The sequence below is a fragment of the Gigantopelta aegis genome, chromosome 1 (genome assembly GCF_016097555.1).
Source record: "Gigantopelta aegis isolate Gae_Host chromosome 1, Gae_host_genome, whole genome shotgun sequence".
Lineage (NCBI taxonomy): Eukaryota > Metazoa > Mollusca > Gastropoda > Neomphalida > Peltospiridae > Gigantopelta > Gigantopelta aegis.
In genome coordinates, this window is record NC_054699.1 from 34,153,568 (window position 1) to 34,179,459 (window position 25,892).

General features: G+C 36.9%; 1 protein-coding gene across 2 annotated transcripts in view; it reads right to left on the minus strand.

Annotated features, from left to right (window-relative positions):
• Positions 1-909: 909 nt before the first annotated feature.
• LOC121374084 (unconventional myosin-XVI-like) overlaps positions 910-25,892 on the minus strand; it is a 181,963-nt gene continuing 156,980 nt past the window's right edge. For both annotated transcript variants that reach the window (XM_041501004.1, XM_041501012.1), the window contains 3 exons: positions 12,073-12,176; positions 8,889-8,978; positions 910-7,690 (listed from right to left, as the gene is read on the minus strand). In XM_041501004.1, coding sequence (XP_041356938.1) covers positions 7,445-7,690; positions 8,889-8,978; positions 12,073-12,176 — 440 coding nt within the window. In that variant the 3' untranslated portion in view covers positions 910-7,444. The remainder of the gene's footprint in view (positions 7,691-8,888; positions 8,979-12,072; positions 12,177-25,892) is intronic.

The following is a 25,892-nucleotide window of genomic DNA, read 5'->3' on the forward strand; positions in this document are numbered from 1 at the left end:
GTAAAGAGCTGTGCAAACGTATAAGTATATTAAAATTTCGAGTAAAAACAGTATCTCGTAGAAATTTCAAGACAAGTTGAGGATGGAAGCGAAATGAACCTATCCCATTTCTTTCCTCGTCGATTCTAGACGATTACACTCCACCAAAATAAGGTGAACCGACAGTGTACATTGACAGTTCTCACACTAAGTAACAGAGACGTTAAAATAACTAAAATTACATAAACATTTCCTTCATAAAATATCAGTGGCTGTATATTAAATATTTTTGACTGTCTTAGTATTTGTACAAGGGGGGAAAATCATTTTTCCCGTTGCACTATTTTTTTCCCGTACGTACGCAATTATTGGGAGACCAAATCCACGGTGTCACTAACAAATATTACGAGACCAAGGAACACATGTACAGACACTAATATTCTAAAGAAGAAATTATATTTAGTATGTAATTATAATCATTAAAATATTGTATTAACATTCGGAAACATCTCACAATGGCAGCAAACTAAGGATAGTCTCTCTAAGGGCAAATGGGGAGGCGGGGCTTGGGGTGCATCGTAGCCCAATGGTAAAGCGCTCGCTTGATGTGCGGCCGGTCTCGGATCGATCCCCGTTAGTGGGCCCATTGGGCTATTTCTCGTTCCAGCCAGTGCACCATGACCGATATATCAAAGTCCGTGGCATGTGCTATCCTGTCTGTGGGATGGTGCATATAAAAGATCCCTTGTTACTTGTGAAAACTTGTAGCGGGTTTCCTCTCTAAGACTATGTCAAAATTAACAAACGTTTGACATCCAATAACCGATGATTAATAAATCAATGTGCTCTAGTGGTGTCGTTAAACAAAAAACAAACTTTAATGGCAAAATGAGGGTGGTCTTGAGATAGACAAATAAGGCAACACAAATGTGAAATGCTTATGCTTTATTCCATTCATACACAAAGGTATACACTAGACAAAGGACAGTGTACATTTCAGCGCAGTAGAAAAACGTGTAATTCATGACACGACAATACTGAATGAAATATATTAAATACAGGTAATACTGTACAATTGATGACAACAGTCATGCAACATCACAAACAAGAACTATTCTGTGACAATACTTCTCATATTCGCAACCTCCCCAACCCTTTATGTAACCTCTTTCATTCGCAACCTCCCCAACCCCATCCCTTTATGTAACCTCTTTCCAACTGCATTCCTTTCTGTAAAAAGTCAAAAAGGAAATGCTGAGATTAGTCACGGCACTATATTTATTTCATAGTGATTTATAGTTGGTGATTCCACCCCACTGATCCATAAAACAAACAACAAAAACAAATAAAACAAAAACAAAAACAAACAAAATTAAATATATAAACACATGCAACATTGCAAACGCTATCGTTTTTCTTTTAAATATTTTACCAAAAGATGTTATGACAAGCTATGATAAATTAATTAGCTTCAAAATTTGCACACATTCCACTGAGTTCTGTCTTGTTAAGGTTTAGATTTGTGAAACCTGTTTTGGGAGCGACATTCACACAATGTAGGAAGGATGTATATACTGGAAAGTGGCATTCCTCCTACAGACAATGTAGAAAGGATGTATATACTGGAAAATGGCATTCCTCCCACAATGTAGGAAGGATGTATATATCCTGGAAAGTGGCAGTTCTACAAAGTACGAAGGATGTATATCCCAGAAAGTGGCAGGCTTTCTACAATGTAGGATTGGCATATATCCTGGAACATGGCAGTTCTACAAAATAGAAAGGATGCATATCCTGGAAAGTGGAAGTCTTCCTACAGACACAGTAGGAAGGGTGCATATCCTGGACAGTGACTGTCCTACGAAGTACGATGTATATCCTGGAAAGTGGCAGTCCTCTTATACTTCCCTGCTACGGCAAAAGGCAGTATATATGTGGTGAAATAATTATTTTGAGAAAATCAATTTTTATGACTTTTACATATCTAATAAAGGCTTTATTAAACAGCTGAATGGTTGTTTCTCAAGGTTAGTGTTCCAAACATATTTGTCTCTGGTATATGGCTATATTACATGTAGTTTTATGCTTACTTTTAAAATATGACAATTGATACATCAACTCATTTTTGCCATAGTGGGGAAGTATACAATAAGCACATTGCAGAGATTCATGGGTACACAAACATCCTCTGACTCTGTCTTGTACAGAGATATGTTTTGAAACAATTCTAACACAACAGCCACAGAACATGACCAAGATTTATACTTCATACAGGACTATTAGCTTCTTAACAGACCACACAAACTTTGTCTTGTTTTAACTTTCAGGCAGTATGGTTTCTGGATCAGCTGTACTGTAAAAATTCATTTTTCCAAATGAAAAGAAAAATAAACAGAATCAGCAGGAACACAAAAACAAAATAATAACTCATTACATATCAGGGATATAGTGTGAATGCTGAAACACCTATAATATGATAGGGTCCAATTCTTATTGCACAGACAAATATAATTTTATACGCTTACAAACGCTTTTAGTTTAAACAACATTTATTCCCACAAATCAAATACAGTGGTTTGGTATTGACCGACACTGATGTGAGTAGTATAAACTTAGCCATATATCTTATTTAAAAACATATACAGTGAAACCCCTATTAACTGGTCACCCTTGCAACCAAGACAAATGTCCGGTTATAAGAGGGATCCAGTTTAGAGAGGTTAAGTTCTGTACTGGTTTTTAAAAAGGGACTCTCTGTAAAACGTCTGTTTTTGCAAGAATTCCGGTTTACAGAGGGTCCGGTTTTGAGAGGTTTTACTATACATGTAAAATCAATGAAGTGCCCTGTGGTGTGATCCAGTGGTAGGTTTTGCCAGTCACACATCTGGGACACTCTGGAGTTGGACTCATCAGTAGCCAATCTACCGGAACTATGACAAGCGCTGGACCGAAAATGGCAAAACCTACCCCAGATGTCTCACTGAAGGGTTGGAGAAGAGGGCTGAGACATAAGCTGTGTTCACATTTAGACTTTAAACTAGTTTAACTAAACTGGTATAACCCAAACAGTTTAAAATGTAAGTGTGAATGTGATTGTTTTACATTACTGGTATAGCTAAAACACTTTAGTATCTGGCTTAGTTAAACTTGTATAACCAACACACTTCAAAATGCAAGTGTGAACGCAAACTGTTTTAGTTACATGTAAACTAGTATAAGGTAGAAGTGACAGTGATGTCACAGTTAGAATAAGCAGTAAGTTGTGCTTAACCTTTTCTCTATAAAAAGTAAGAATAAATATTTTTATATAAAAACAATGTGGGTTTTAAAATGTGTAGCCAGATGGAATTTAACGAAAAAAAAGGTAACTAAAGATGCTAATTTGGTGGAAGCTATGAAATACTATAGAAAATGAATTTGTGTACATTGTACAAATTTGATGACTTCACAGCTTAGACCCACAAATAAATACTACAATAGACAAACATGGATTTTTGTTCTACTTTGTCAGGGAAGAGTTTCGATTAAATGAGGCCATTTGTTCAGCAAAATGGAAGATATCACATAACATGTGAACTTGTCAAGTTCAGTAAGTTTGTCAATATATGAAAATACTACAAAATGTGGCTATAAATGTGAACTACACAAGACCATACAGTTACTCTTGTCAAGACTGGTACAAAATGTCAATATAAAAATCTTATATATAAAATTTTAGCAAAGCAGTAAATTTAAATATTAAAAAATAAAGTTTTTCTGGTAAAATCCAACATGCAGTGAAATTAGCATGACAATAAACACAAGTTTATGGGTTGTTTTTTAAACGTCCCATAAGCCATTGCAGCATTGACCTTTATAACATGGCCACCTGCATTGGGAGGACATTTCCCATTACTTTAAATCAATTTAATACAGTGACCTTTATAAAGCAACCACCTGTTCATAAAGGCCACTTTGTTATTCCCCTAAATAATTTACTATGACTAACCTGTTTTAGATAATATGCCAATTTTTACTTAGGCCTAAGACAAAACAATTGTGTTTCCAGGCACCCAATCCTATATGTACTTAAAACAAGGGCAGACCCTAACATGTAAGTAATACAAACAGCTAACCTATCCTACCTATATTTTTGGCATTTTCCTGAAACACACAATTGTTTTAGACCTTTTTAAAAATAAATTAATAATTTATTATAATACAACTTGACCTGAATTAACTAAGCAACAGACCTTCATATTTGAAACAACTGCACCCCTGCATGCCTGTTAATTCAGTCCGAGTGATGTGAAATACTACACCACTGGTTTGAATAAACTGTTATTTTCCCTCTAACACTGATTACTTTAAGAAATGCAATCGTCCTCTCCTATCGTTTGAACAAACTGTTATTTTCCCTCTAACACTGATTACTTTGAGAAATGCAATTGTCCTCTCCTATCGTTTGAACAAACTGTTATTTTCCCTCTAACACTGATTACTTTAAGAAATGCAATTGTCCTCTCCTATCGTTTGAACAAACTGTTATTTTCCCTTTAACACTGATTACTTTGAGAAATGCAATCGTCCTCTCCTATTGTTTGAGGAGTCCAAGTTTTGACTCATTGGGTTTTTCAAAAACAAAAGTCTGATGCTGCCCCTGTATTAAAACACTACTTTTTCATACAACTTGATACAGTTATACACTTTTTATTAAAATATTCATATGCATGAACACAAAGAAGCCTCTGAAAATGGAAAATTCGCATAACCCATTTACATGTTTTACAAAACAATAATTGAAGTAACCCATTTATTTTGCATTAATAAAACCCATTACGACCATGTAAACCATGTCCTAAATTTAATGCATAGTCAAAGAAAAAATAAGTTATGTAAAAGTAGGAGTAATGAGCCAATGTAACAACTGTTCATGCAATTTTATGAAGCCTGACAAACTTATATACATTGTATTACAATCTATTAACACACAGGCATTGACATAAGTAGTGACTGTTCATGTATTATAATGTATTAAACATTAAGTACTGATAATGTATTGAAATAATCACTGTATTACAATAACATTGTTAAATTAAAATGTATTAACATTATTTTACACTGCAGTGTGTTAACACTACAATATTAAACTGCACAGTTAACATTGTTATATTACAATTTGTATTAACATAATGCTACATTGCATTGTATTAAATGTATTAACTGTGTTACATTGTCATGTTAACATTGTTATCTACATTACACTAGTACAATGTATAATGTTACATCACAGTGTATTATAGAGCACATAGTTCATTGGTTGTTCTTGCTCACATGCATGTCGGTTAAGCAATTTTAAATTAATGCAAACCACCAATCAGCAATGTTAGGGTTTAAACTAGATTGCCAAAATTACCTAAAATTTTGAAATAATGTTGCCTGTATTATGTTACATAATATTATGGGGAAAAACACTGAATTATTGTGGTCTATTATATAAAAGTATGCAATGTTAGATAACACTACAACAAGGTTATGGTAAACTGAGGTGTCCATTATATGTAGGTTCCAATGTTTAACAAATAAAAAGCAAAGATATCAAGGCAAAAAATTTCTCAAAATATAGCTACAGGCAGGAAGTGTGACTATTTAATACTGTGCTCCCGTATAAAAAAAGCTTTCGTGCATACCACCATACTCTACGTACATGTTTTGATGCTCAGTTACTTCTAATAAACCAGGCTGATTCAGGCATCGAAATAAACAAGAGTGCCTGATAACCCATATACAGGTTACCTTAAAATATGGGCCTGGTAACCTGTAGGTTTATGACACATTTATGAAGTTTACAATTTTCATTATTATTCTTTTATAAACACGCTGATACTTGTTTGTTATTCTTTCAAATCACTGTTCAAATTGTACTGATTCCTGTACCAGTATCAACACACAAGTTCATATTTAAACAGCACAAAAATGTTATGGCTGGAGTTTTTGTTCAAACTGAAACACCGTTTTTGACTTTTACCGGCCACCTGAATGATTGTCTAAACTTACTTTGATGTCTGCTGATTCTAGCCCCATGGCCAAAACACTGGGATCTACTAGTTTACCATCTTACACCAGGGGCCACTTGTTCAATCATAAGTTAGCTTCACCAATGACCAACAGAAATGTTCTAAACCAGGGACTGAACCAATACAAATAGTAACTAAAAACATAATGTTAAAACTTGATTTAGAAGAACCATAATCAAATCTAAAGTTTATTTTGTATTTTTTCAAAAATAATTAAAAGTATCAGATGAATTAACCAAGGGTTAATATAACTATGCTTTGAACAAATGGGCCAAGTGGTTAGATGATTAAATCTAGGAGATAATATCTGAACCCCACTGATTTTTTTCTCCTTAATATATCACTGGCATAATGTTACAAATTTAGTTTTATTGGTGATGCAAAAATAAAACCCACCTCACACCCCAAAAAAACAACCCCACCACTAAAAAAAAATCAGTGAGCATTCACACAGGTGAAAAATACAGATTTGCATAAACACAGAGAACATACGACATATACATGATTTGTTAGCCAGCATCTATATACACCTAACACAGATTCGTAAACAAGCAATGGATTTTTACAAGCACATAAGTTTTATCATTTAGTACAGCCTTCATTGCCATACATTAAATATATATTTTACATGGAATATTAATTTTTACCATTGACATAAGAGGCAGCGAGAAAACCACACAGAACATGATGACGCAAAACTCATCTAATTGAAAAAAGTATTTTACAGGTTCTAGTATTTCTCCACCCTACCCCCGACACACTTTCTACATCTCTACACATCAGATGAGCTTCTAATCATTTCTCATATCAGATAATTATTAACATTTCTGAACAGTAAATTCTGTATTGTTTATTCATTTAAACTGTTTGTGGTAGTAAAAGGTGATAAAAAAAATAATGATAAAAAAATGCTACAGAATTAGTTGACTCATCTGATATGTCCATTTAGCAGACATATAAATGGAGAATGACATTTTTAATTTATCATTTGGTATAGCCTACTCTTGAACCCCTGAGATTCACCAGGTCAATGGAAGACTATTTCATCATGATTACATATAGCATCTCGATGTTTAAGTGAGATTTGAAAACCCTACATTTAAACACAAAATTTTATTTGCTAATATAAAATGTCAGTGTTTTAATAATGAAAATGAACTAAACAAAAGGGGCCCTATCATCTCAAGGGGTGGGAAGTAACAACCCCCCCCCCAAGTCACCCCACTTACATGTAGATCCACCCCTGTGATTCAGTAATGATAAAAGTGTTTCCCTGACAAATGAAACCTCAGCAGTGAAGCACATCCAATGAAGACGAGTCTGTATCCAAGATCCAATCAGAATTGATTCCAAGATACAAAGAACCAATCAAAATTATCAACACATTAATATGTTTTTAAATAAGCCAATCAGCTTGCGTCTTGTAAGACCTCGCCCTCCTCTGGTTCAAATTCATTGAAAAATGTCTTTGGAACATTGGGCCTCTTCATGAGAAGTTCCCGTTTCCATGGCGGCATGCTCTCCAGCTCGGCAGGATCCATGTTCAGGGCTGCTGGCACGATATTTCCACTCTGTTTCGGAACACCCATCGCTGCGTGGTCAGGTTTCGGCACATCCGCAGGTTTACTATCAGCTGGTGCAGACTGGGCATTATCCTAAAAAACACCAGATTCATTGTATATTCATTGTGAAATGGTGATTTAGTGACCATGTAAAAAGTAAAATTAAAAACAAAAAGAGTACAGTAAAGTTTGTTTCGTTTACTGACACCAGAGCATATTGATTTATTAATCATCAACTACTGGATGTCAACCATTTGGTAATTTTGTCATATAGTCTTAGAGAGGACACCTGCTACATGTTTTCAAATTGTGGATATGCACCATCCCACAGACAGGATGGCTTTTGATATGCCAGTCATGGTACACTGGCTAGAACGAGAAATAGCCCAATGGGTCCACCATCGGGGATCGATCCCAAACCGACCGCACATCAAGCGAGCACTTTACCACTGGGCTACGTCCCAGATGCAGCATGACATTAGCAGACAATATAATTTAAAATGCTGTCACGAGTCAATGAGGAATATGTTGAGGCACTCATTTATTGAAAATGTTAACATCAAGTAAATATTAAATATATTATATCTAAATCTAAACCTGTTTTTGTTAGCTGTCGTCTGTTTATTTTAATCTGATGATGAGATGATAACTTGAATAGATTTTAATTGCTCGAACTACAATTATAAATCTCTTCACATGCACTCTGAATCTTTTTAGAAATGGAGAAAACTCATCTTCATTATTTTATATTTAAGATTTCAGTGGACATAAATATCTTTGAGCCAAAAAATGTGGACATTGTAGTCATGCACTGGCTATAAAAAAAAGATACAAAAACTACATTTTGTCAATTTACCACATCCATGCCCTTCTTGTCAGACATGGTTGCATGTATTAATTAACCGTTTATATAAAAATAATAAGAGCACCACTAGAGAACATTGATTAATTAATCATCAGCTATTGGATGTCAAACATTTGGTAATTTTAACATATAGTCATCAGAGGAAACCTGCTACATTTTTCCATTAGAAGCAAGGGATCTTTTATATGAACTTTCCAACAGACAGAAAAGCACATACATGTGTTTGTACCACGGCCTTTGACCAATTGAAGTGCACTAGGTGGAACAAGAAAAAACCTAATCAGTTGAGTGGATCCACAGAGGTGGTTTGATCTAGCAACGCAAGCACCTCAGGTGAACACTCAACCGACTGAACTAAATCCCACCCCTAAATAAATATAAATTTACTTTGAGAGCAAATGATAATAATAAATGATTTTTACATACTTCTTGCTGTTTTTGTTTGAGTATTTTCCTCTTCCACTCTGGCACATCACGCCATTTGGCAGCTTCTTCTCGATCTTTCAACACCTTTTTCTGTAACAACATAACAACTTGATATAAATAAACATAACTTAATACAAATCAACATAATGACTTAATATTATCAATGTAATGACTTGATATAAATGAACATAATGACTCAGGATGGATGGATGGATGGATGGATGGACAGACAGATGGATGTATGGATGGGTGGATGGATGGATGGATGGATGGACAGATAGATAGATGGATGGACAGATGGATGGATGGATGGATGGACAGATGGATGGTGCGTATATGGATGGATGAATGGGTGGTGCATGGATGAATGGGTGGTGCATAGATGAATGGATGGATGTTGGATGGATGGATGGATGGATAGAAAGATGGATGGTACATATACAGATGGATGAATGGATGGTGCATAGATGGATGGATGGATGGATGGACAGATGGATGGTGCGTATATGGATGGATGAATGGGTGGTGCATGGATGAATGGGTGGTGCATAGATGAATGGATGGATGTTGGATGGATGGATGGATGGATAGAAAGATGGATGGTACATATACAGATGGATGAATGGATGGTGCATAGATGGATGGATGGATGGATGGATGGACAGATGGATGGATGGACAGATGGATGGATGCGCAGATGGATGGTGCATATATGGATGAATGGGTGGTGCATAGATGGATGGATGGATAGATGTGCATATATGGATGGATGGATGGACGGACGGATGGATGGATGGATAGAATGGGAAACTAAATAGGGAGATGAACAGATGGGTGGATGGTTGCTGGACAGATGGATGGAAGGCAGGTGGATGGATGGACAGTTGTAACATTTGAAACTTAACTAAATACCTACAGACTGTTAATAATAGTTTTAAAAAACATTTAGTTTACATTGTGACAAAAGGTGAATCACTATGTTGCATCTCTGCTTGGTTATAACTATAAATAAAAATGTGCGGAGTGCATTTCTTTCTTTAGACATGGTTATCTCCCTTGATAAGTGAATGCTATTTGACATCCAAAACCTACAGAATAAAAACCTACAGAATAACCTTCACCCAAAAATATAGTAATTCCATCACGAATGATGATTGCTCCCATTATGCACATCTCAGTTCTCAGTATTATTGTTAGTTATTAAATAACAGCTGCATAAAATGTATAACTTAAAGGCACATTCCTGAGTTTGCTGCAATTTTTAAGATGTTATCGACTAACAAAGACTTTTTAACAATTGTAGTTACATATCAAATATATTTTTCTGCTTAAAATATTAGTGGCTGTATATTAAACATGTTTCTGATCGTTCTAATATTTATACTAGGTTAAATTTCATTTTATTTCCTAAAAAAGATTTTTTCTTATGTACGACATTATTTGAACACAAAATCCAGTTTGGGCTTCTTACAAATATTAAGATGACCAGAAACACATTGAATATACAGACACTGATATTCTAAACAAGAAAATATATTTAATATGTAAGTTTAATCGTAGAAATATTTTATTAGTCGGAAACATCTTACAATGCAGCAAACTCAGGAATGTCCCTTTAAGAACTGTGTTTGTCCATTAAAAAAAAAAAAGTTTTCTGTTTCATTAAATAATGGCTATATTGCTAGTTGGCTACACATTTTGGGGGGTCAATATTTCAAACTATATTTATTTTATAACTTGTCTTACAACATGACATATAACATGACTATATGACTTTCAATTTATAACATGACAAGGCTTATAACTAAATACTTAAAATTTACTGAAAGCAGGCAGAAAATGCCACTCAAAATGCTTTCTGATTATTAATTAGTTTAATTTCTGAGAGTATTCCAGATATAGCCAGAATTGCTGATTTTCAAAAGAGACAATAAAAGCATAACCTTCAGTCTGCATTTATCTCAAGCCTACTACAGTAAAACCCCTCTAAACAGGACACCCTCAGACCCAGGAAAATGTCTGGTTTTAAGAGGTATCTGGTTTAGAGAGGTTAAGTTATGTAACGATTATTAAAAAGGGACTGAAAAATATCCGGTTTTGATCAAATTCCGGTTTACAGAGGGTCCGGTTTTGAGAGGTTTCAGTGTACATTGTTGTTACAATGGTTGCATTATGAGTCTCACAAGAAGTCTATTTTCGAGACTAATTTCTCGATCTGCTTCTCAGATTCTAGAATTTGCTTCCAGATTAAAATAAGAGAAGCAGAGATTGCTTCCCATTCCACGAAATGAATTCCAAGCCTTATAACATGCCTAAAAACATGACCTGCATGTATGACATGACCCAACATACAATGTAACTCAGTTTATTACATACCCATTCAATCTTACTATAGTGATAAAGACATTTTGAAACCATGTGATAAATTATTTTGTATCACACATATGTGTGATATGGACTGGTACTTTTAAATAGGGAATTCCCTTTTTAGTTTCACTGCAGTTAGCGCCTTTTAGTTACTGATGTCATATATGATTTACAAATTATGTCATGTCGTATTTGAAACATTACACAAGACTGCCGCAGAGTATGATTCTTAACATTAAGTAAATCCATGAAAGGAGTATTAATCATAGATTTATGATAGAGCTGTTATGACGTTAAATTAAAAATTAAAAACCATTTTTGTAAAACATAAAAGAAGGTATGTAATAAATACAGAACTTCACATATGTTGTTTTCACTTCCTATTTATTGCACTTGTTTATTTTGAACAAGAACATACCACTCGACTGCTACACGGTCTTGTGGTATATATTCTTGCACAAAATAAACGAGTGCAATAAATACATGTAGGAGGCGAAAACAACGTATGTGAAGTTCTGTACATGTACAACATAGAAATCTGCAGAATTTTTCACCAGTCCACCAGACAAGTACATCTAGAAATCTACTTGTCCACCAATATTTTCAATTGTCCAAATGAATGTTTTGTTTTATTTACGTACAAGGACTGTATTTTAACTGCTCAAAATTAAACTGCATTGAAATGTTTTATGTGTCCACTGGACAACCATTGAGATACATTTTGCTTGTCCGAGCAGATCTGCACTTGTCAGGACAAATGCACAAGTGCTTATTTCGAACGCTGCTTATAACATGACTCATGCTGACATTAGCTTACCACATATTCTTCAATTTTCTCTCGGTTTTTCTTCGCAATCATTTCCCGTTTCCAGTTGGGTGTAGATGACGTGATTGGTACAACACCAGGCACATTACTGATATCTGTAAAATAAAACATAATTTAAATTTCATGTTTCTACTTCAGTGTAGCTGTTGTGGTTGGGTGATGTCGGTAAACAAAACAAAGTTTACCTGTTGTGACTGGTACAACATCCAGCACATTACTATTATCTGTAAAATGTAGCAGGTTTCCTCTCTAAAACTACATGTCACAATTACCAAATGTTTGACATTTAAAAGCCAATGATTTATAAATAAATGTGCTCTAGTGGTGTTGCTAAACAAAACAACTTTAACTCTAAAATAAAACTGTGAATTGTCCGATTCCATAATTTTATTAGTTTCACGCTCACATGGGAAATAAAAACAGTTTGCAAACTCATTCCATTATTGTCAAGATGGGACGTAGCTCAGTTGTAAAGTGCTTGCTTGATGCACAGTTAGTCTAGGATCGTTCCACATCGATGGACCAATTGGGTCATTTCTTGTTCCAGCCAGTGCTCCCCAACAAAGGTTGTGGTATGTATTATCCTGTCTGTGGGATGCTCCATATAAAAGATCCCTTGCAGCTACTCATGATTGGTCAAAAAGATCGGCCTCAGTAGTGTCGTCGTTAAGCCATTGGACATAAGGCTGGTAGATATAGGGTTCGCAGCTAGGTATCGGTTCCCACACATAGCGAGTTTTAACGAATCAATGGGTAGGTGTAAGACCACTAAACACTCCTCTCTCTCATTAACCATTAAACACAAACAACTAACCCACTGTCCTGGACAGACAGTCCAGATAGCTGTGGTGTGTGCCCAGGACAGTGGGCTTGAACCTTAATTGGATATAAGGATGAAAGTAAGTTGAAAAGAAAGAACAAAAGATCAGAAAGAGTCGTACATTGTGTGTCGGCAGCAGTTTTGTGTCTTATTATGTGTGTGGTCCTTAACCATATGACTGATGCTATATAACTGTAATTAAAAATATGTGTAGTGTGTTGTTAAATAAAACAATCCTTTCTTCCTTCCATTATTGTCATACACCACACATTTGCATGTTATAATCTTATTATCTGTGTGGTCCTTAACCATATGACTGACACTATAAAACCATAATTAAAAATGTCTTTAGTATGTCGTTAAATAAAACAATCCTTCCTTTCTTCCTTCCATTATTGTCATACACCACACATTAGCATGTTATAATCTTATTATTCATTTTGTTCAAACAAGTTGGCACTGTATAATACAGTATCAAACTTCACATGCTTCGTACAACAGATGTACAGTGTAATTACACCTTTATAGGAATATCTGTTTAATCAAACTGACAGAGAATAACAGGTTATCCACATAAGTTATCAGCTTTATCCTGTGATGGCAAGACTGGAGAACTCCATGTGGCCAGTCTAGCAGAATTCACCATTTGTCACTTACAGGATAAATCTATGTCATCAACCGGTTTTTATTTTTATCTTGCAATCCATAAATTAAAACAAGTCATATTTAATTCTAATTTTTCATACACAAATGTTATATGATCAATCTATGCAAGTAAGATGTTAAATTTCTCACATCAATAACTAGTTTTTAACAGTATCCTATATTGAAACAGTAGCAGCCTACTTTTAACAAACTGGGGAGGGATGTAGTCTAGTGGTAAAGCACTTGCTTGATGCGCAGTCAGTTTGGGATCGATCCCCATCAGTGGGCCAATTGGGTTATTTCTCGTTCCAGCTAGTGCACTATGACTGGTATATCAAAGGCTGTGGTATGTGCTATTCTGTCTGTGGGATGGTGCAAATAAAAAATCTCTTGCTGCTAATGGAAAAATGTAGCAGGTTTCCTCTCTAAGACTATATGTCAAAATTACCAAATGTTTGACATCCAATAGCCGATGATTAATAAATCAATGTATCTAGTCATGTCATTAAAACATTTTTTTTTTTTTTAACGAACTGACCCTACTTTTTAAAAACAATATTCTATAATTAACAAACAGTATTAATAGTATCCTACTTTTAACAGTATTCTATATTAAACAAACAATATCCTACAATAACACTATAAATGTTACTTTTAACAGTATCCTACTTTTACCACTATCCTACTTTGTATCCCACCTTTAATGATCTCAATGATCATGCCAATAAACAGCATCCTAGTTCCACACATAATAAACACTGGGACATCCAGGCACTGGTACATACATGTACTAAATTAATTTTCACAAACTAATTTTGTAAATAACACTGAACACGCACCAACAAAACAGCATCTACACTGTCCTATTTATCAAAGAACTTGGCTCTTGGAACACAGATTTGAATTTCTATCTCTGTGAATTAGCGAGAGCACCTGCTGTTTGTTAGAATATAACGCAGATACACTGGTAAATCAGCACGGATGTATAAAGAAACCACTTAACAGCTTTAACACTATCTTGTGGCAATCGGTCTCTCGTTTTTTCTCAAATCTTAAATGAGGCTGCATTGGCAGCACCCCTCACCCTCACCCCACCTCCCCTGAGCATTACAGCACCTTTCATCGGCTTTATTAAGCAATGTTCATGATAAGCCGTCATATTTATCTACAGGAACATGAGGTGGTAAAGATCTTGGTCTGAGCAAGTAGGTATACTTTATGATTGAGTTCCCACAGCTATGGAGTGAAACATGCAACATTACCAGCAGGCCTACGTGTACTTTTGGCACTTATCTGTACAGTCATCGCCAAGAGTAGAATCAAAGTGAGCACTGAACACCACTTTCCCTAAAATGGTGCTAGTTTAGCATTCAACCTCCTCAACAAATGTATTAAAATAAATGTGACATTTATTACTATTTAGTAAATAAATTCTGTAAAATGATAAAGGTTATATTTGCTTTTATAATATTTATCACTTCTGAAATGGTGCTAGGCATAAAATCACTTTCCTCAACAAATGTATTGAACTAAATGTATAATTCATTACTGTTTAGTAGCTTCTGTAAAATGACTATACAGTTATAATAGTTTTTATAAATTTATCACCCATTTAAAATAGTGCAATCACTCTCCTCGACAAATGTATTAAAATAAACATGTGATTTATTACTCTTTAGTAAATACATTCTATAAAATGATAAAGGTCATATTTGTTTATGTGTACATAAATGTAGGCTAACCCAACTAAAAAGTAGAAATGGATATTTTATATGCATTTTCTCTATTATACCAGTTGTGAGGCTCTGGTTGGAACAGGAAAAAAACCTAATTGGTCCACCACAGTGGTTTGATTCTACAACCCAAGTACTTCATCTGTAGTCCAGTGATAAAACACAACCCAAGCACTTCATCTGTAGCCCAGTGATAAAACACAACCCAAGCACTTCATCTGTAGCCCAGTGATAAAACACAACCCAAGCACTTCATCTGTAGCCCAGTGATAAAACACAACCCAAGCACTTCATCTGTAGCCCAGTGATAAAACACAACCCAAGCACTTCATCTGTAGCCCAGTGATAAAACACAACCCAAGCACTTCATCTGTAGCCCAGTGATAAAACACAACCCAAGCACTTCATCTGTAGCCCAGTGATAAAACCCTAATTGGTCCACCATGGTGGTTTGATTCTACAACCCAAGCACTTCATCTGTAGCCCAGTGATAAAACACAACCCAAGCACTTCATCTGTAGCCCAGTGATAAAACACAACCCAAGCACTTCATCTGTAGCCCAGTGATAAAACCCTAATTGGTCCACCATGGCGGTTTGATTCTACAACCCAAGCACTTCATCTGTAGCCCAGTGATAAAACCCTAATTGGTCCACCATGGCAGTTTGATTCTACAACCCAAGCACTTCATCTGTAGTCCAGTGATAAAACACAACCCAAGCACTTCATCTGTAGCCCAGTGATAAAACCCTAATTGGTCCACCATGGCAGTTTGATTCTACAACCCAAGTACTTCATCTGAACAAGTGCAGGATGTGGCCCAGTGATAAAGAGCTCGCCTGATATGTGGTCAGACTAGGATCAATCCCTGCTGGTGGACCCATTGGACTATTTCTCACACCAGCCAGTGCACAGCGACTGGTATATCAAAGGCAGTGGTATGTCAGGGCCGTAGCTAGGATTTTTTGTTTGGGGGCACAACTGAGTAGTTAATAGTCTAAAACTCCTTAAACAGTCAAGAAGAGAAGTTTCTATAAGTTTCTATAATGCTTTCCGGAATTTTTTCCGCCTTGCCCCCCCCCCCCCCCCCCCCACTAGTTACAGCCCTGTATGTGCTATCCTGTCTGTGCGATGGTGTATATAAGAAGTCTCTTTCTTCTAATAGAAAAATGTAACAGGTTTCCTCTCTATGAATACATGTATATGTCAAAATTAACAAATGTTTGACATCCAGTAGCCAGTGTTTAATAAATCAGTGTGCTCTACTGGTGTTGTTAAAGAAAACAAACTTTAAGGCAACACATAACCATTTGTTGTGTGTTACTTATTGTAGCAGCTTAATATATTTCGGTTTAGGAAATAGTTCCTCATAAATCTTTCTTTGATTATTACATACAGGTTGACCTCTGTAGTATTTAAATAACCCACTGGTTTGAAGCTACTTGTTATATGTAGTACTAACTGATAACAACCGTGCAAGTGATATAGTGCCACTTGTATAACTGCAACACACGGCAGTGATTAGGCATGAGGGCTGTTAACTGAAAAAAATATTGTGGTCAACCTATGTTGATTTTTTCACACTGTACTTGTCAATTGAGAGCACTCCCTAAAATTAGTAGTCACATGACCCTCTTGACAGTGTTGTATTAGTAAAATTCTATTGAAATGCATGGAGTAATTAATGGTGGTGTGTAACCTTAACTTTGATCTGAGCACTCTACCTACATTGTACTAAACTACATGTAAATCCGGCCCCACCCAACAACAGAGTGATAACTGCATCATGCAGCCCTCTGTAGTTGAATGCATGGTGTCAAAAAAAGAGACTTGGTAAAATGCAACAAGATAGAAATCTCCTCTGCCAGGCATTTAATCAACGCATCTGGCATTTCTCACCCAGCCAAACAGAGTCTGTTGTTTAGAAGACATTATTTATAGACAGCAGCCAGGCCAAAATATTTCCATGGAGACATTCTTCATGTTGCTAACAGGATGCAATGTGAATTCTGGGAATGCACAATCCTTAGAATTACTTGATGACCTATTAAAGTCAATGACCCAAAACATCTGGCTGGGTCAAATTTCAAAGTGCATAAAACTTTTAATAGTGTAGTGAATACTACCAATTGTGCCAATGATGATAAATGTGATGGTGTTGTCCAAAAAACCTGTTTCATTTGGGCCATAAATGTATGCAATTTTATTTCCTCCAGTACCAACATTTTAAGGAGTCTTGTGCTTGAAACATGTACCTGTAAAACTAAATATTACAATTTTGTACAAAACGGGAGGTGTTGTTACATGAATATCAAAATGAGTATTGAAACATCCCACTTTTATTGTGTCAGTTCTTTTGGAGAGGGGTTGTGTTCATATTTATTGTGCAACCACCATTTTAATTGACAGAATATGATGACGGATAAAGCAAAGTCATATCTGTATAGGAGCAGGATATGACTTTTGACGTCACACGCATAGCTACATTACAAAATCACTCATTTGAATTCTAGGTTATCATACAATGTGGCTGAAATAACAGAAATAGTAGATTTTTCCCTTAATTTGTATTGTCTGCAGGATAAAATAATAACTTGTTAATAACGTCGGATATCTGCTTTATCCTGTTTTACCACCACAGGATAAAGCAAATATTCAACGTCATTAAAGTTTCATTCTCTATTTATGGATCTGAATTTGGTTGATATAATACATGTATTGCATATAGTATTTTAGCCACATGTTAACATTGTCACCTCAAGGATTTTATTTGGTATAGTACAACCTATAGACAATGTAATTTAATTTCAGCTATTACTGATTTTTTGTGTGTGTAAATGTTAAATTAAAGTTTTTTCCTGAAATTATAAATGTGGAAAATCCAGGATTATAGATGAAAGGCTGTGGTTTGTGCTTTCCTGTCTGTGGGAAAGTGCATATAAAAGATCGCTTTCTGCATTAGGAAAAATGTAGCGGGTTTCCTCTGATGACTATGCATTAGAATTACTAAATGTTTGACATCCAATATCCGGTGATTAATAAATCAATGTGCTCTAGTGGTGTCATTAAACAAAACAAACACGATAGTTAACGTGAACTCACCATTTTGCATCTACAAAGTGTTAAGATAATACTCTACTTACCTTCAATTACAAAATATTTGTTCACTTTTAAATACTTGATCCATGAATAAGTGAATAAACTTCTCCATTTTCATTTGGATGAGAGAGAAGGTGAATCAGACTGGTTATATTTGAAAAAAAGTTAGTTTGTTTTGTTTAACACCACCACTAGAGCACATTGATTTACTAATAATCAGCTATTTGATGTCAATCATTTGGCAATTTTGACATATAGTCTTAGAGAGGAAAACAGCTATATATTTGCATTAGTAGCAAGGGATCTTTTATATGCATAATCCCACAGACATGATAGCATGTACTATATAGCCTTTGATATACCAGTTGTGGTGCACTAGCTGGAACAAAAAATAACACAATGGGCCCACTGACGGGGATCGATCCTTGACTGACCGTACATCAACCGAGCACTATACCACTGGGCTACGTCCTGCCCCTTGACTGACCGTACATCAAGTGAGCACTAGGATCAAGCCTTGACTGACCGTACATCAAGCGAGCACTAGGATCAATCCTTGACTGACCGTACATCAAGTGAGCACTAGGATCAAGCCTTGACTGACCGTACATCAAGCGAGCACTAGGATCAATCCTTGACTGACCGTACATCAAGTGAGCACTAGGATCAATCCTTGACTGACCGTACATCAAGTGAGCACTAGGATCAAGCCTTGACTGACCTTACATCAAGTGAGCACTAGGATCAAGCCTTGACTGACCGTACATCAAGTGAGCACTAGGATCAATCCTTGACTGACCGTACATCAAGTGAGCACTAGGATCAATCCTTGACTGACCGTACATCAAGTGAGCACTAGGATCAATCCTTGACTGACCGTACATCAAGCGAGCACTTTACCACTGGGCTATGTCCTGTCCCTTGAAAGTGAATATAAGCATCTCAAATTTGGGTATAGCGCTATGGAACTGAATGTAACCACACTCAACAGGAGGTATTGAGGGGGCCTTCCCCAAAAAGAAAATGGGTTATAAGTTTAGGGTTAGTGTTAACAAAATCTTACAGTAATGATAAGGGTAATTAATTTTGTCAAAAGATTAACTTTAAAAAAAGCAATCTGAACAAAAATTTTGGGTATGGTGCCATATCCATTTTACCCTCTGGCAGAAACCCTGCTGGTCTCCATTACCTTTCATTTAGATGAGAGAGAGAGAAGGTTATATTTGAAACTGATTACCAGTTAGATTAGTAGCCTGGTTAGCAGTACATGTAGCTAGTTTCCTCTTTCTTTCATTTTCAGAAACCAAGTATTCAGATAACTGTATCTTCGACCGCAAATAGACATATTTTAAAAATGTGCTGATGTGTTTTTTAAAACAAACATTCCTTTCTTTTGCTTTCTTTTCCTGGCAGGATCTCAACCAACCCTGTTGATTATGACACAGCAATGGCATTGTTCTCCTGGGTGTATACTGTTATGAGTAAACATTATCACATACACCTATCTGTTTACTTACTGAATGTGTTTATTTGTAATAGATAGTCAACAACAACATGTAGTCAATACAAACACCCCCAAGCAATTCAGTTGTGTTGTATATAAAATCTACAGGGAAAACATTTGGTGGTTATACCTGAAATAGATCTGGCATTGAGAAACACCTGCAACAAACCATCAAGACCATACATTGTACCAACTATCAGCATTCCTATAACTACCATACCAGCAGTCCTATAACAGTACAACCTTGAAACAGACTGGTTGTTTTTGTTTATTTTATTTTTAAAAAAAAAATTGTGTGTATTATCTGGACATTTAATGAGTGCGAGGAAGTACAAAGATATTACAGAAATAGATGATTTAACATGTGAATGCCACAAATAAGGAGGAAGGAAGGAATGTTTTATTTAACAACACACTCAACACATTTTAGTCTCGCCTTTACTACGTAAAAAGGTGAGATATAGGTATTACCTTTCCGACAGCTGCAGAGCAGCGATGGTGGCGGTGACAGCGTCAACTTTTGCGTTAAGTTTAACATTTAACATACGTTGTAGGTCAAGGAAAAATGGTTTATACATGTACGTTGTAGTTGCATATATGGATGTTCATCACAGAGCACAAAAAATGGTTTATGAGACATTTAATTCCACAGAATTCTTATAAAATGTATGATGGCATCAGACACATGGTTAAGGACCACAAAGAACCCACTGCCACCAATCAATGAGCTACTTTTTAGCCACAAGATATCTCTAATATGCCTCATCCCACAAACAGGACAGTTTGTTATACCAATTGTGGAGCACTGGCTGAAATGAGAAATAGTCCAATATGGGCCCCACTGACAGGGCAGAAATAGAAGATAAAAAACTAGAACAGACTGTGACAAGATACAAGTAAGACCTAGGGTGGGACATAGCCCAGTGGTAAAGCGCTCGCTTAATGCATGATCAGTATAGGATCGATCCCCATTGGTGGATCCATTAGGCTATTTCTCATTCCAGCCAGTGCTCCACAACTGGTCAGTGGTGTAACAATGTCCTATCTTGTCTGTGGGATGATGCATATAAAATGACTGTGACAAGATACAAGTAAGACCTGGGGCAGGACATAGCTCAGTGGTAAAGCCCTCGCTTGATGTAAGGTCAGTGTAGGATCGATCCCCATTGGTGGAACAATTGGGCTATTTCTCGTTCCAGCCAGTGCACCACAACTTGTGTATCAAAGGCTGTCGTATACTGTCTGTGGAATAGTGCATGTAAAAGATCCCTTGCTATAGCAGGTTTCATGTCTAAGACTGTTTGTCAGAATTACCAAATGTTTGACATCCAACAGACGATGATTAATAATTCTATGTGCTCTAGTGATGTCCTTAAACAAAATATATGGTTTAACCTGTATGAACTAGACAAACACAGTAAAGAGATTGTGGATGAGATGGTGGTCCATAGAGGTGGTAGAAGAAGAAGAAGAAGAAGAAGAAGAAGAAGAAATGTTTTATTTAACGATGCACTCAACACATTTTATTTGTGGTTATATGGCATCAGACATATGGTTACGGACCGCACAGATATTGAGAGAGGAACCCTGCTGTCGCCACTTCAGGGGCTACTCTTTTCGGTTAGCAGCAAACGATCATTTATATGCACCAACCCGCAGACAGGGCAGTACATACCATGGCCTTTGATATGCCAGTCTTGGTGCACCGGCTGGAACGAGAAATAGCCCAATGTGACCGCCGACAGGGATCGATCCCAGACCGACCGTGCATCAAGTGGTAGAAGAAGAAGACACAGGCAGGGTGGGATCTCGTGGAGTTCTAGACTGAAGTGCTTGCATCGTAGGATTGAACCATTTTAGTGTACCCATTCACTGATTGGCTTTTCCCCCCATCCCAACCAGTGCACTACGAATGCTATTTCAAAGACTGTGGTTTGTGCTGTCCAGTCTGTTTGAATGTGCATAAAATGATCCCTTGTTGCTAATGGAAAAATGTAGCTAATTTCCTCTAAGACTATGAGTAAACGATTTCCAAATATTTGACATCTAATAGCCGATGATTAATAAATCAATGTGCTCTAGAGGTGTCATTAAACAAAACTTTTAATTATTAACTCTCTCAATAAGCAGTAACAAGTAACCACTAACCCACAGTCCTGGACAGACAGCCTTAGTCACGGATACACAAAAAAAACAATGGAAGAAAATTAAGATGCATTTGTTGTTGAAAGAACCATGAATGGAGAATGTGGCCCATTATTAGATGGAAACGTGCTTCAATGTGCAACAAGTTAAAAACAGCAGTGTAATGTAATTGAGAATAACAAGGCTGCAAGAGATGATGGCCGTGATGTAACCAGCTTGGCTAGTTCCAGGAACACACTATCACCACCAATTATGATGATGTAAAGCAGACGTACATAGCCTGTCAATCGACTGACAGATTTAATCTTCAATTCTCTCCAACATGTCTTCTGTCAGATCAGGGGCTTCTATGTCACAGTTCATCCATCCATCTCATCCAATCCATCTGTCCCTCCTTCCATCCATCCATCAATTCATCCATAATCCATCCAACCAATGCTCCATCTATCCATCATTCATCCATCCATCCATCCATCCATTCATCCTTTCATCCATCCATCCATCCACCCCCACACATACCTACACAACCATCCAAACCCACCAAAACACCCACCCCCAAAAAAGGCCACCCACCCATCCATCCAACCATCCATCCATTCATAACATTCATGCTTATTTCAAATTATTCACTATGTCCTCAACTATCAGAGCTGTTTGTTCAAGGCAATGATTAAACAGTGTTTACATTACGTGATTAGTCACACCGACTTGTCGCATACGATTTATCAGCCCTATAAAAATCGGAATATATAAGACTAAAGTCTTTCCAGTTTAGATGTTCTCACAGTACAAGTCGATCACATGTGACAAGTCGGTACAGCTATTACATAATGAGAACGCCCCCGCTATAGTTCCAAGTGCCAAAAAAAAGGTGCAGTTTAAGCGATAATATGTTTTTGACATTAAACATTCCAGATGCAATTACCATTTGGTTAATGGAGATAGAGATAGAGATAGAGACATACAGAGACAGAGACAGAGACAGAGACAGAGACAGACAGAAGTTTGTGTAGCAATGATATATTCCTGGCATTAATCCCCCCCCCCCAATGCAATGTACTTTCATTGGAACTGAGATGATATATGTTTCGGGCTTTAAATATTCCCGATGCAATGTACTTTCCCTGCTCTCCTTTCACTCACCCTCCCCCCACCAGTTAAAGTTTGTTTTGCTTAATGACACCACCAGAGCACATTAATTTATCAATCATCGGCTATTGGATGTAAAATATTTGGTCACTTTGACATATAGTCTATTAGTATAGCATGGGATCTTTTATATGCACCATCCCACAGACAGGATAACACATACCACAGCCTTTAATATACCAGTCGTGGTGCACCGGCTGGAACAAAAAATAACCTAATGGGCCACTGACGGGGATCGATCCCGGACTGACTGCGCATCAAGCGAGTGTTTTACCACTGGGCTATGTCCCGGCCTCCACACCCACCCACCCCCCTCCAAGCCCCACCCACCCCAACCAGATGCAGTTTAAAGTCAGAAAGCTTAAATTAAAATAGCCTTTTATGTACCTGTCATGGGACACTGGTTGGAATTGGAAAAAAAATCAATGGGTCTGCCAAGATTTGATCCTATGACCCAAATACTTCAGGTAGGGACTTTACTAACTGAGCAAAGCCAGCTCAGCTCCATTTGCTGTATTAACAAATGTGTTATGTTTACTGTATTTATAGTAAACATCTAAATATTTGTTGTATGTCACTCACCTAATAACTTGGTGAAGAAATATTTCTCCAATAATAAACATCTGTTACATGTATGTATTGATAATGTAAAGATCAAACAGTATGTTTTGTTTAACGACACCACTAGGGCACATTGACATATTAACCATCGGCTATTAGATGTCAGACATTTGGTAATTCTGACATACAGTATGTTTTGTTTAACGACATCACTAGGGCACATTGACATATTAACCATCGGCTATTAGATGTCAGACATTTGGTAATTCTGACATACAGTATGTTTTGTTTAACGACACCACTAGGGCACATTGACATATTAACCATCGGCTATTAGATGTCAGACATTTGGTAATTCTGACATACAGTATGTTTTGTTTAACGACACCACTAGGGCACATTGACATATTAACCATCGGCTATTAGATGTCAGACATTTGGTAATTCTGACATACAGTCTTAGAGAGGAAATCTGATATAGTCTTTCATTAGCAGCAAGGTATCTTTTATATGCACCATCCCACAGACAGGATAGTCTTTCATTAGCAGCAAGGCATCTTTTATATGCACCATCCCACAGACAGGATAGTCTTTCATTAGCAGCAAGGCATCTTTTATATGCACCATCCCACAGACAGGATAGTCTTTCATTAGCAGCAAGGCATCTTTTATATGCACCATCCCACAGACAGGATAGTCTTTCATTAGCAGCAAGGCATCTTTTATATGCACCATCCCACAGACAGGATAGTCTTTCATTAGCAGCAAGGCATCTTTTATATGCACCATCCCACAGACAGGATAGTCTTTCATTAGCAGCAAGGCATCTTTTATATGCACCATCCCACAGACAGGATAGTCTTTCATTAGGAGCAAGGCATCTTTTATATGCACCATCCCACAGACAGGATAGTCTTTCATTAGTAGCAAGGCATCTTTTATATGCACCATCCCACAGACAGGATAGTCTTTCATTAGCAGCAAGGCATCTTTTATATGCACCATCCCACAGACAGGATAGTCTTTCATTAGGAGCAAGGCATCTTTTATATGCACCATCCCACAGACAGGATAGTCTTTCATTAGTAGCAAGGCATCTTTTATATGCACCATCCCACAGACAGGATAGTCTTTCATTAGCAGCAAGGCATCTTTTATATGCACCATCCCACAGACAGGATAGTCTTTCATTAGCAGCAAGGCATCTTTTATATGCACCATCCCACAGACAGGATAGTCTTTCATTAGTAGCAAGGCATCTTTTATATGCACCATCCCACAGACAGGATAGTCTTTCATTAGTAGCAAGCTATCTTTTATATGCACCATCCCACAGACAGGATAGGACATTGTTACACCAGTTGTGGAGCACTGGCTGAAACGAGAAATAGCCCAATGGGCCCACCGACGGGGATCGATCCTAGACTGGCCGCACATCAGGCTACAGGTACATCCAGACCACTGGGCTACAAAATGTATGTCCCTCCCCATGTTAAGATCAATGCAACTCAAAGTGATGAACAAATGTTTGTCAGATGCTGGCTGTATTAATAAACATCTGTATGTTTTTGATGTACAAATGTTTGTCAGATGTTGCTTGTACTCACTGCTGACACACTCACCTACATGATGTTGTACTCTATACAAATACTGGTCATTTCCAATCAAAATGTTAGCTTTGCTGCCAGCAGTACATTGAAAACACATGACTGGTGTACAGTACTGTCTACACAACTCAACACAACACAACCAGCCTTGGTGATGCAGTGGTTAAGACACCTGTCCTAAGACTGGTAGGTAATGGGTTCACATCCCCACACAATGTTCTACTCTACACAAATACTAGTTATTTCTAATCACAATGTTATCCTTTCCGCCAGCAGTACATTGAACACACATGACTACAGTGTAAGGTATTCACAACTCCACACAACCTGTGATGTAGTGGTCCTTTCCGCCAGCAGGACATTGAACACACATGACTACAGTGTAAGGTATACACAACTCCACACAACCTGTGATGTAGTGGTCCTTTCCGCCAGCAGTACATTGAACACACATGACTACAGTGTAAGGTCTACACAACTCCACACAACCTGTGATGTAGTGGTCTCACTGCTCCCTTTCCTTTTTCTCCTTTGAATTCCATCTCATT